At 41.9% G+C, this 13,679-nt stretch overlaps 1 protein-coding gene across 1 annotated transcript; it reads left to right on the top strand.

Annotated features, from left to right (window-relative positions):
- The first annotated feature begins 1,545 nt into the window (after positions 1 to 1,545).
- Positions 1,546 to 7,189, top strand: LOC119196659 (zinc finger protein RFP-like). Its single transcript, XM_062563191.1, has 2 exons — positions 1,546 to 1,678; positions 5,065 to 7,189. The coding sequence occupies exon 2, from the start codon at positions 5,074 to 5,076 to the stop codon at positions 6,745 to 6,747; it is 1,674 nt and encodes a 557-aa protein (XP_062419175.1). The 5' UTR covers positions 1,546 to 1,678; positions 5,065 to 5,073; the 3' UTR covers positions 6,748 to 7,189.
- The last annotated feature ends 6,490 nt before the right edge of the window (positions 7,190 to 13,679 follow it).

The raw sequence follows: 13,679 nt of genomic DNA, 5'->3' as shown, positions 1-13,679 counted from the left end.
CCCCCCGTACCCCCCCCCCCCCCCCCCCCGCCGCTAAATTACAGCAGACCGCTGCGAACATTAACTGTGACACGACATTAGCAGCGATGAGGCGACACGTTCCACCGCGGGAAAGAGAAGCCGCCTTCACCCCCCCTCGCAGAAAGAACACCCCCCCCTGAATATATACATATATATATATATATATTCAGAGAGTCCGGCCCAGAGACTGTGTTGTGGAAATTAGTGGATAACGTCCTTGAGAGAAAATATAAGTATCTTAAGCTCATTGACTGAGTATTTGTTACATAATAATATATAGAAGAATCATAAATAATACACAAATCCTCAAAGTACAGGAAGGGGTTCAATGACTCAATACTTTACGCTTACTTTAACACCCTTAAATCACCTGAATACATTACACAATCATTTTTATCAATAGTTTTCTAGGTAGCTAAAAACTGTCCTGGTTAGGACACCCTGACATGAACGATCCAGTAAAACTATCTAATTTATAGCTAAACTGGATTGTGTAACGTATTCAGGTGATTTAACATCTCTGTCTGGTATGTTTTTAGGGGTAAATGAAACAAAGTGTTTATTCATTTTGGTATCAAATTGTATCTGATGTTGATCAGGGCTCGGCCGTATGGCCAAAAATGAATATATGGTATTTTGTAACATTCTGACAGTATCACAGTATTTCACTGTATTTATTTTTGATTAAACACATTCAATCAAATTGTTTTCTGATCTAATTTATGTGGGATTTTTCAAAACCAGAAACCCTCCAAACAGACGCAGCTCCTCTCTTGGGCCCAAGTTGTGTTGCTGCATATCTGGTCCCTCGTTGTTCCTCCTGCGTCGCTCTTTTCCGTGTTTTCATGTACGAACAGAGTTTCTTCTTGTTGTGATAGTGAACAAATATTACTGAGCGAGCTGTACCCAGGATGCAATTCTGCTGTGTAATTTTATAAATGTACAATTATTAGTGTTAAACCTGTTAATTATTAGTGTAACAACTTGTTTAAGTGTCACAAGCGTGTGTTTCATCTTGCTAATTTAACAGAAGAGCACACCTAGTGGTGGAAATTAGAATGTGTGATAATGATCATCAGTGTTAGAATTGCAATTTGTGTGTTATTAGTTAAAAGGTATAAAATTAGATCAATAACGGTAAGATAAATTAAACACAATTTGTAGTTATATAAGTGGTGGTTTGTGTCCTCAGAGACAGCCGAGGAATAAAGTATCTCTAAATCCTTGATAGAATTCAGATTATTATTGTCTTCTATCTGTTGAGGTTTAAATCGCCTGGAAAGTTTCACAGAGCGAATATAGTTTTTATATGATAAATATTCTCACCTCATATAAATAAACTTTTCAAAAAGCCTTTAGGATCAGCTGGAAACACATGATCACAAAGCTTTTTAGAGAGAGAGAGAGAAGGTCCTCACAGGGCCCGAGACGCTACAAACATGATATCAGTACTTTTACTTCAGAGGAGGAGCTGAATACTTCCTCCACCTCCCTCCCTGAGAGGAGGAGGACTCAAAGGTCACACTGAAGGTAAAGTAAAGTAGTTGTGAGTGAAGCAGAGCTTTAGTCCAGACGAGCCTCTCTGTTTCTCTCCAAAGAAACAACTGAATCCAGCAGCTTCTCATCAACAACACAACAGGATCTGTGACAAACTCTGGTGAGTACGCTGCTCTACAAAGACTAGATACATGAACTAAACATCTGCTCCACGTTTAGTTCACACCACAATCTGACTGTTGGACGTCTGCTTTTATCACATAAAGAACATTAAGCCGTAGAAATGTGTCTTTTAGATAAAACATCAGAGAAACCAAACCACAGAGACTGAACTCTGGATAGTTAAAGTGAGACGGAACACAGTCACAGCTAGCGTTAGCTTAAGCTAACTCACACACCTGTTTCTTTGTTAGAATTCAGACCTCAGCTAGCTCCACCCAGACAGGAAGTTCCACTCAGCGATGACTCTGAGACTGATGCTGACACTAAAGATCTTTATTCAAATTAATTTTTATTTTGCTCTGGTCCATCAGATGCTGCAATGAAACAAACTACGTGTATAACAGTAAATCACAAATCTGATGAATTCTACTATTTCATGTAAAAGCGAGTGATCCACCTCCACCAGCTTAGTCTGTAATACTCAATGTATTACAGGACGATCATCCACGATTCGTCACTATATCTGTGTACCTGAAGAATCAGAATCAGAAGCCATTCATTGCTACATAGAGGAACTTGACTTAGTGAATTAGTGCAATATAAGAATAAGATAAAGTTAAATAAGATAAGATAAAAATATACAAGCAAATATTAAAACAATTAAACTGATAAGATAAGTGTTAAAACACGTATGTATGTCCATATGTTTCCATGGTGACAAACCACTGTGCAACATTTTTCCGGAATGGAGCATTTGGGTCAAAGGGTGTTAGAAAAATTCTCAGTTGACACACATGCGCCAAGCAACGTCCAAAGGAGTAAAAGTTCTCTTTAATTCTGGTGTGGTGTGGTGGGAGGTTGGCGGTATCGAGAGAGATCACAGCTGGTGGTGAAGCGGAGTCCAGGCCAGGATCCCCTTGAACAACCTTGACTGGTGGTCTAGGTGGCACCATTTCTCACCAATCCCTGTGTTGCAGATCCACCACTGATCTCTTTTCTACTGACCCTTACTAAACCCCCGGGTGTTATTAGTCCACTCTAAAAGTGACCCTAGTGGCTTCCACTTGGGTTCTTCACTGGTTCCCCTGGTAGGCTAGGTGACCTTATTGTACTCCCCTCCCTGGTTGGCCAGCCACGCCTCGGAGGAGTCAGGTATCTGCAGTAGTTCAATCCCCTCCAGGCAACTGGCTCATCTTCCTACATTTTATCCATTTATATTGATTCAGTTTTTGCTTGTATATTTTATCTTATTTTTCTTCATCCTATTTTATTCTTATATCGCACCAACTGGGGCTGCAACTAACAATTATTTTGATAAGCGATTAATCGGTCGATTATTTTTTTGATTAATCGATGAATCAGATTTTTTTTTTAAAGCCTTTATTCTAAAACAGAACTGCAAATTCATATTGTAAAAATACTTCAGAAAGTACAGGTTGCTCTTTGAACATATTCATTCATAAAAAATCTGACAATTTAACAGGATTTGTTTTATCGTACACACCCCCACATCGAAGCTTATTCATTAAAGTATTACCATCATTGTAGTGCAAGTTAAGTAAATGTATACAACACTAAATAGAGCAAAAAAATTACCAAGTTCTAGGGTGGATTCAGGTATATTGGGACATTTTTTGTAGGGGTTGCTTCCTGTTTGATGCTAACCACACACCCCTGTGTGATGTCACCTACGTTATGTCATGTGGCTTTAGTTATATGCTTCATAAGTATTAGCACCTAACTTTACCATAGCCTGTTCAAGGCAGAAGTAAAATACTTTTTCCTTATGCTGTCCCAAATTACCTGATGTCCCAATATACCCTAAATTTCTAAAATGGCATTTGTAAATGAATGCATTATAGCAGTGGTCTCCAAACCGGTGGAGCCGGATACGGCCCGCCTCCACATTTGGGTTATTATTATTTGGTTAGATGTGGCTTTCTGGAAAACAATAAATGTTTACATTTAGGCACCCACTGCAATCGTCACACTTTTTCTGACCCCGGCCCCCTCCAGAGAAGGGAAAAGTTATCTGGCCCTCACAGGAACAGGTTTGGGGACCCCTGACTTAGAGGCTTCTTAGTTTAATGGATTACTGTGTGTCTCCCTTTACAGCAGTGGTTCTCAACTGGTCTGGCTCCGGGATCCACCATCACCCCTTAATGACAAGCGGTGACCCAAATCGAGGAACATTCTCAACTTCTCAAATGTATTCAAAATCAAGACCATAAGCTGAATTTTATATTTTATATTCAGGATGTTTAACTATCCTAAAAACCCAATGTCTCCCCCATATCAGAATGGTTTGACCCAACCTGGCACACGCTGCTGGGACATGGACGACAAGCTGGCAAAAAGACACTTAATTCAATTTTTTATTTTCCCAGGCAAAGGCCCGGGACCCATTAAAAATGGGTCCGCAACCGCAAGCAGTGATCACTGCTTTACAGGCATAACATTAACTACCGTATAACCCACAGTAGATGTGCAAGTGTGTTTAGTCTTGCTAACTGCTTTACTGCTGTTGTTAGCGAGCTAACGCTAGCTTGATGAGCTGGATGAAGAGCTGCTGGAGGCTCCTTACGTTCCTCACGTCAAAACCTTATTCTTCTTAATCAAAAGCCAAACCGAATAGGCAATCTTTATGACCTTGTAGTTGAGTAAAGTGCATAATCTAATTATATCCCAGATACATATTTGCACTTAGAATTCCTTTCATTCAAGTGTTGACTTTGCTTGAGTTATTCGAGGAGAGGAGCAATAACCTTTGGACTGCCCTGTTGGCTCCGCCCTTGTACAGCAAGGCTATGGCTGTGTGTTTGTGTTTGTTTGTATCTGACTTGTTGTCATTTGAAAGGGGATTCGACCATCCTCCGCTTGTCCTCTCCTCCACCCGAACATCATCCGGCCGTTTGAAGGCCTCCTCCCTGCTCCAATCATTTTGTCCCCACAAAGTCCCCGGTCCACGGGCCCCCCTGTCTATCTCAGGAATACACATAGAAATGCAGACACAAGGTCTGGACTCTGGCTCTGCGGGACCAGGGGTGTGGTTTGTAATTGGGACTGAGGAGGTGGAGGAGGACGTGACGGGGGGGGGGGGGGGGGGGGTGAAGGCTGGAGAAAGAGAGTTGGAAGAAAAACTGGCAGAGGAGGCTTTGTCTCTCGTATATCACATATTCAAATTAAAAGCCAAATCAGGAAAATGACATTTAGAAGCATATTTGTTTTGATACTATTTTGATAGACGCCAGTGTATTCATATCATATCGCGAGAAGAGAAATTAAATAACATATATCAGAATGACTATATTTATTCTACAAATCATAGTTTGATTTTATTAAACAAACAATCAACATTGTTTTTTCTCCACACTTCCTCCTCAGAGCGTCAATATGTCTGCTGCCAGCTGTCTTCTGACTGAAGATCAGTTCCTGTGCTCCATCTGTCTGGATGTGTTCACTCATCCAGTCACCACACCATGTGGACACAACTTCTGTAAAGCCTGCATCACTCACCACTGGGACGTTAATGTCCCACCTAACTGTCCCAACTGTAAAAAGGTCTTCTACACCAGACCTGAGCTGCAGGTCAACACGTTCATCTCTGAGATGGCTGCTCAGTTCAGACTGTCAGCTCAACAGAAAGCCAGCAGCAGCAGCTCAGAGCAACAAGCTGCCCAACCAGGAGAAGTTCCCTGTGACGTCTGCACTGGAACCAAAGTGAAGGCCCTCAAGTCCTGCCTGGTGTGTCTGGTCTCCTACTGTGAGGCTCACCTGGAGCCTCATCTGACTATGTCAGGTCTGAAGAGACATCAGCTGATGGACCCAGTGAAGAACCTTGAAGGCAGGATGTGTACGAAGCACAATAAACTGCTGGAGCTGTTCTGTAAGGCCGACCAGATGTGTGTCTGCAAGCTCTGCACTGTTTTAGACCACAAGAACCATGATGTTGTTCCTCTGAGAGAAGAATATGAAGGAAAGAAGGCCGAGCTGGGGAAGACTGAGGCTGAAGTCCAGCAGATGATCCAGAAGAGACGACTGATGATTCAGGAGATCAAACATTCAGTGAAGCTCAGCGAGGTACAAGCAGACAGAGAGGTAGTAGAAGGTGTCCTGGTCTTCAGCGCTCTGAAGGAGTCTGTTGAGAGAAGCCAGGTGGAGCTCATGGACACCATAAAAGAGAAGCAGAGAAAGACACAGAAAGAGGCTGAAGGCTTCATCAAAGAGCTGGAACAGGAGATCTCTGAGCTGAAGAAGAGAAGCACTGAGGTGGAGCAGCTCTCACGCTCTGAAGACCACCTCCACCTCCTCCAGAGCTTCGGGACCCTGAACACTGCTCCACCCACCAAGGACTGGACAGGAGTCAGAGTCAGTCCACCTTCATATGAGGGGACTGTCGTGAGAGCTGTGAACCAGCTGGAGAAGAAGCTCCGTAAACAGATGAAGAAGCTGCTGGAGGAGAAGCTCAGTAAAGAGATGAAGAAGCTGCTGGAGCTGAAGAGAGTCCAGCAGTCTGCAGTGGATGTGACACTCGATCCTGATACAGCAAATCCTTACCTCATCCTCTCTGATGATGGAAAACAAGTTAAACATGGAGATGTAAAGAAGAATCTCCCAGACAATCCAGAGAGGTTTAATTTTCATGTTATTGTCTTAGGAAAGCAGAGTTTATCTTCAGGTAGATTTTACTACGAGGTTCAGGTTAAAGGGAAGACTGGCTGGGCGTTAGGAGTCGTGGGAGAGTCCATCAACAGGAAGGGAAACATCTCACTGTCTCCTCAGAATGGTTACTGGACGATGTGGTTGAGGAATGAGATTGAGTACTTTGCTCTTGATGACCCTCCAGTCCGTCTCCCTCTGGGGTCCCGGCCTGAGAAGGTGGGGGTGTTTGTGGATTATGAGGAGGGTCTGGTCTCCTTTTATGACGTTGATGCTGCAGCTCTGATCTACTCCTTTACTGGCTGCTGCTTCACTGAGAAACTCTACCCGTTCTTTAGTCCAAGACTAAATGATAATGGTACAAACTCTGCTCCTCTGATCATCTCTGCTGTCAATCACACTGAGTAGAACAAACTCTTTTCTACAGACTAGAAAAGGCTAAGGAACATTAGAGGAACTCTGGGACTTAAAGTAGCCCGAATGAGCTTGCGGTAAAGCCCAAGAATAAGATATTCTCATATAGTTTTTTAAAAACCTGCACTCGGTCTGTATTTGAGTTAATAAACAGAACAGAATATGTTTTATAACTTGTTCTATAATGATATTGCGTGTAAGAATGTGATCTAGAAGGATAGGACCCTGAATAATAACGAATGACTGACTGAGCTGAATATAAAATACAGACATGTGTATGTGTCTTTTATTTTGAAAAGCAGCACAGCCTAATGCATTCAGACTGGTGACAGTTAATCTTGCTGCAGGTGTGAGTCGCTGCTGTTACATTCAAAGACACACTTAGCATTCATGAGTTCCCCCCCCCCACACACCACCACAGTGTGTGTGTGTGGGGGGGGGGTAATGGTTTCTTCAATCACTCCCACGGACCGTCTGCCATGTTATGACAACCTATTAAATGTTAAATTAAACGCGTTGTTTGCCCCCCCCCCCCCTCCACCCCCGGAGGACATTTCTGAGGAAAGTCTCCTTTGTGGGAATGTGTTTGTTCGCCTTCCTGCTGTCAGAGTTTTAGAAGAGAAATAAATGACCCGTCACCGGCGACGTACGGGGCGCGCCTTGGACAACCCAGAATGCCGCGCTGTCGCTACGTGAAGGGGGATGAGGGGCGGGGGGATAGGCCATGAAAAATGAAATGTCACTGGACTGTAAGCGATAGTTTGGCGGTGATGGAATGGCGCTCCGGCTGTCAGCGCGAGGCATGCTCCCAATGTTGACGTGTGAAACGGTGTTTCATGGGGATTAAAATGCTGTCACACTGATCCAAACACTGATCTGATCTGAGATCTGCCGATCAGCCGATCAATACAAACCAATAACTACAGAATGCTAAATATATACCAACTGGTTCATCAACATACTCTACTGCAGCTGCATAAAAGAAATGGAGACGTTTTAGTAAGAAAAGTATAGTATTCATGTATTCATGATGTAAGCACACCATTGTTGTAAATTAAAATATTTTTTGCATATTGACGACATTTCACAATAACTAGGACAACGCTGAGTGAGGAAGATGTGACATTGTTGTAAAGTCTACACAAAGACTTTACAAAGAAAGTACAATAGTGTGTGTCTGTCAGTTTAATATCTGCCCCCTTTGCTCTTCCTTATCGATCACAGGTTCATGACCTTTCAATACGGGGGGGGCATGCCCGGACACTGTCCCCGGTGGAGGGGGGTGGGTGAACTTCTTATCAGTACAAACTCATGTCCACCATGACCTCGTCCCCTCTCCGCCATCATCCATCACCCCCGGATGCAGGTCGCCATCAATCAGCAGTAGAGCCCCAGTGCCGTGGCGACAGGCAGCCCCCCCCCCCTTTGTGTGTAACATCAGAATGTAGGAAAAATGCTGTGGATAAAAGTAAAATATTAATTTTAAAAATGTTGAAACAAAGTCTGAATATGTAAAGTCAAAAAATGTATTAAAAAATATTAAAGAATTATATTGAAGTTTTTAAAACAGAAAAATTAGTAAGAAAATAATTGGAAAAAAATCTGTTAAGTCAATGACTACCATGGGAAAAGAAAAAACTAGGTTAAAAAATATTTTGTAAAAGAAAAAATATGTTGGAAAATGTTTTGGTAAAAATGAAAAAAATTGATGTCATGAAATATTCTGAAATAAAAGTCTTGATAATTTAGATTTGACAGGTTTTGAATTTTTTTTCCAAAATATGTCATTTCGAAAAATGTCAAATAATATTATGTAGAAAATGTCAAAATAAAAGGTCAAAAAAGTTTAGCAAAATGTGAAGAAATATTAGGTTAATAAAACGATTAATATTAAGTAAAAATATATTACGTTGTAAAATATTTGACAAAACAAAAGTATTTGGTCAAAAATGATTATGGAGGTTAAAAAAAGTATTGGAAAATAAGTCTAATTAAGTTATGCCAGAAAAGGGGCTGTGGAAAAAGGTAAAAAAATATATTAGGTCAAGCATTGTTTTGAAACAAATTCCGAATGTCATGTCGAAAAATATTTAGAAAAAAAGAAATATCAGTTCTAAAAATGTTTTGAAAATGAGGTCAAAATATGTTACATGGAAAAATATGGAAAAAAGTAAAAAATGATTGAGGAAAAAAATAAATCTAAATATTTTTGTGGGAAAATGTTTAAAAAGAAAATCCAAACAAGTTAGGTTGATAAACGCAATGGAAGAAATAATGATCAGGTTAAGAATACAGCGTTATTGGATTATAAAATAAAAATACTTGAGTTAAGTACAAGTACCAGCCTACGTAATCCCCAGTGCAAACTATGAGTGTAGTTCTACTGCGATGTGTGAAGTATTTACACTAATAAATATCCCCATGAAACTTCAGTTCATTACTTAATAAAAAAGTAATGAACTTACTAGTTTTCATCCTGCCTGCTTGTTCTATTAACTCATTCCAGATCCTGTCCAGATTATCTCTCATTCCTTACACCTGGTCCTCATGCCCTTCTCACCTGGAACCCATTCCATTCATTAAAACAGCAACGAGGGATTTCATAACTCAGAACTTTGAGGTCAGTTTGTTTTTAAATCCTATAAAAAGGTGCCACCAGGACTCCTTGGTTGACATTGTGAGAGTGGACTTCCATATTTTAGAGAGCTCAGACAGCCTTCCCCCCTCTGCTCCAGAACTGGTTCCCAGCCCTAAATCAAAGTAGAACATTAATGACAGGTATATAAGCGTACCTGAGCTCCCCGTCCACTACCTGCTGGATGTTAAAAAAAAAAAAACTCTATTCGGGTCAGAGCACCCCCCCACCCACCGGTAGCGGAGCATCTTCTGCCGGCAGTTTCTGTAACAGATTGTGTGGGGATTTCACCGGGAAGCCTCCATGGCAACAGAGATTAGGCAATTAACCTGCACGTCACTAATTATTAAGACACTTTAGCAGAAATTTAAACATTTGTATCTACATTGAGTATTTCTGCTGCAGAGTTGGGCATTTTAACTTGTTTTACTTGAACAGAATCTTTGATCCAAATAAGTCAACTTCTCATCTATATTTGACCTTTCACCTTCATGTTTTAATCTCAAAGGAGAAAAGCTTTCTTCCCCTTTTTCCTCCATCAATATTTATATGTTGATGTCACGGCTCGTTTGAGGAAACCCTGAACATTAAATCCACTGAAATAAAATCACTTTCAGCTCATCTGTCATCATAAATGTTGGATGGTCTGTGGTGACGTTAATATTTACACCCCCCCCCCCACTGATGGACGGGTGAGAAGATGTGGGAGGACGGAGGAGCGGACTTCACATCTTTAACACACTTCAGCCATTGATATTCAGCACCTGCCGCTCCGCCTGCTCGTTAATTACATCTGTGAACAATAATGAAATCAGTGTCATCGTTGCAGCACGGAGGGGTCGGAGGTCAAAGAAAGACCAAGGGGGAGCTGTGTTAGCGAGTGGGAGGATATGCTGGTATTTTAATTAGTATGCTAATGTGTTACAGTGCGAGTGTTTTCAGCTCACGCTGTTTCTATTAATCCTGAAAAGTTATTTATGAAGATAATGGGTGAGATGACAAAGCGTGGAGTGAATGCTGACATGAAGGTTTGAGCACTTTAATCTCTTTTTCTGCAAAGGGATTTGTCAAACATGAAGAAGAAAAGAATTTCGAAATCCCCAGAATTTTTAAAAATTCAACTCCTGTCTAAAGCAGAAACTTCATGAAAGTGTTTTAAAAAATCAGATGTGGAACCCTAACCCATCCGACTATTGACGCTTTAAAATGTTTGTGACCTTATGTCACATGACATTTTGGCAGAATGTGTGTTTATTCATGTAGCAGTATGTCTTTTTAAAGTGACAACAATCTGCTGCTGTATTCTAGCAGATGTAAGACCCCACTGGAGCTTTAGGCCGTCAGAGGCCAACTGGACGCACGCAGCAGATGATGGAACTGAGTCACATGACGTGGCATCTGTATGCCGCTTCCCTTTGGAGCTCCTCCAGGAGGGATCGAGGGGTCTTGGAGGTGGAAAGTAATGCTGGGGAGAGGAACGTCTGGAACACGCTGGAAGTGGAAAAGAACATCAGGGTTCAAATATTTTCCTCAGAGCAGAAATTTAAATTGAGTTTTGATTGGAAATCTGTACATACAAAATTTACCCATCTTTTGTTTTGGCAAAAGTAAGACATTTCTATATTTTATGTATTGAGAGTAAATAAAAACCCAAATAACTGTATTTTCTTTCAAAATCTAATAATTCATTTTTTGTGTGTGTGATCCGTTGTTCATCATATATCTCAATTAAATAAATCTGTCTTTCTTAAAGCCTCCATCGCTCCATCAAGAGTGTCTCTAGTCCTGGAGCGTGAGAACAAACGGAGGCAGACGGATTGAAAAAAGGGGAAGAAGACAGAAACGGGGGATCAGGGACTCATCAGTCGACCTGTCGTCTCATTAAACGCTGCGATGCTAATAAGCCTGCATCCGTCTCAACAAACACTAATTACAGTGACTCGATCGCCTCTCATCGCATTAGAATTCACAAACGAGCTTTTGAAGCTGAGAGCCCGGGACGTGGGAGGAGCCTAACGCGTCTCTTCACCTGGAGACCGTCCAAGCAGGACGCAAATATCTACAAACTTACTGCAGACTTTATCTTTATGTTTTATTTGGGTTTTTTTTGTGTTTCTTTTCTAGGTCGCAAACTTTGAACCAAAACAAGTTCCCCTGCTCAAGAAGCACCAACAGGTGGGTTCAGTTTTGGGAGAATAATGTCTTTGTGTCTTCTGCGGCTCAAATGGCTGCCAGCAAGTCTCAGGCAGAAACAGTTGACCTTCTTCTTATTTTAAGGCGTTTTTTTTCCTGTTGTTACTCCACGCCGTCTGGCTTTGAACAGATTAATATCTCATGTCCTCGTCAGGACAAATCTTCACTTCATCATTTGTTCCTGTTAGCAGACTCGGCTTCCAGCCACTCGTTCACACTCTCATTCCTCTTTTTCTTTTTTTTCTTGGTCCCTTGAAATATTATCAGAGGTTGCTGCATTTATTATAACATGGCGTTATGTTTCCTGGAAGCCATTGCTGGGGGAGTGGTTAGTTCCTGTTGATGAATGTTGGCTAATCGCAGGCGTCAGACGCAGCGTTCTCCATCATTCATCACGTCTTTAGAGGACGTCCCTCCGGGAATATTAACCAGGCCACTCCACCCTTTAAGGAAGTCTTTAGTGATGTTACAGCAGCTCTGGGCCGACACACCAGGTGATGGAGGGAGAGGACCCAAGGACAGAGGACAGGGGATGGAGGGAGAGGACCTGAGGACAGAGGACAGGATGGGATATGAGGTGGATAGGTCAGGGGACTGATGAGTCTGATGCAGCGATGAAGGGAAGCTTCATATGACCTGTTGCACCAGTCTGGAGATCAAAGGAGCTGATTGGTCAAAGAAGACCTTTCTGAAACAAGCTGTTGCGAACATCCTTACTGAGAGTTCAACCCTGATTCTGTGAGACACAATGTCCTTACTGAGTGAACAATTTAACAGCTATAAGATATTTTAAGTTTAATTAAGTATTTCTACCTCTTCTGAATGTCAACGTGGAGTTGGTTGCAAAATGTGCTGTCAAAGAGACAAGATGAATCGACCAAATGTGAAAAAAGACGTCATGTTGTCGAAACATTTGTGTGAAAGCAGCTGATGTTTGTGTAACTTTAACAGTTAATTGTGAAAGAAGACTTGAAACAGACCGAAGAGCAGCAGTGGGAGCTTCATCCATTCTGATCTCGGAGGAGAATGTTTATTTTATCTCTGTGTTCTCAGGGAGGAATCTCCTCCGGCTGGAAACTTACACCCCGGTTACATCATTACTGCTGCATCAGCGAAATCTGCACAGCCATCAAACTACAGTTTGATGCTCCAGCTGCCGAAAGTTTTTATCGTCCTTTCAACGATGCCTGACATGGTCGAACGGTTCCGGCAGCGAGTGACATTCCACCGTATCTACATCTGTTAGCCACCAGACGAACAAAAACAAAAGGGATTTGGGTAATTAAGCAAAGCTTTCTTAATTAAACAAGCGGCCATTAGCAAGCTGCCGAGGTCATGTCGGGCGGCAGAATCCTGAAGAGACGTCGTTCCTCCAGCTCGTATCGGGCGGAACTCAATAATCCCTCCTCTTTGAAACCTGCGAGCTCCTCGGTCTGGCCCGGCCCGGCCCGGCTCGGCTCGTCTCTCCTTGTCAGTTCATGATTTGTGGGTCTCACAGTAGAGGAGCGAGAGGATCTCCTCTAGGTTAAAATCTGCAAACAATGAGTCTTCCTCGGTGTGATGGATGGTGCACATCCGGGCCCATTTGTCTGTGCTTTACAATTGTTGAAACTTTGCTCAACGTGCAGTCCTGGATGTTGGCGAGGAAGAAGAAGGAGAAGAAGAAGGAGAAGAAGAAGGAAACAAAGAAAGAAGAGAGATAAGATGGATGTTGGCTTCGTTTGGAAGAGATATTGAGAAGGCCACATAACAGTGAAATTGATTAACTCCCAACAATAGAGAAATAAATCAAGTACGTTATTTTATGTTTGTTTTGTGTTGCATTTCTCATACTTTTTAAATGTACTAGTGAAGAAAAGAGTAATGCTTTTAGTAACAATAATGTGTGGTATCCAAACAGTAGGAGAAGGTTTTGGATCTACACTTATCGGCTTACTGTACCGTTCAGGTTCACTATGACGGCTCTCAAAGCTTGGTGTTTGAGAGAAAAAGCCATGCAGCAGAGAGACAACGAGGCTAGCTGGTGAACACAGTGGAGCATTTAGCTGCCAAACAGACGGTGGAGACCAAAAACAGAGTTACAAGAGAAATAATACAG

Source organism: Pungitius pungitius, chromosome 6 (assembly GCF_949316345.1).
Source record: "Pungitius pungitius chromosome 6, fPunPun2.1, whole genome shotgun sequence".
NCBI lineage: Eukaryota > Metazoa > Chordata > Actinopteri > Perciformes > Gasterosteidae > Pungitius > Pungitius pungitius.
The sequence above is the reverse complement of the archived record's forward strand: the minus strand, read 5'-3'. Positions and strand labels throughout refer to the sequence as shown.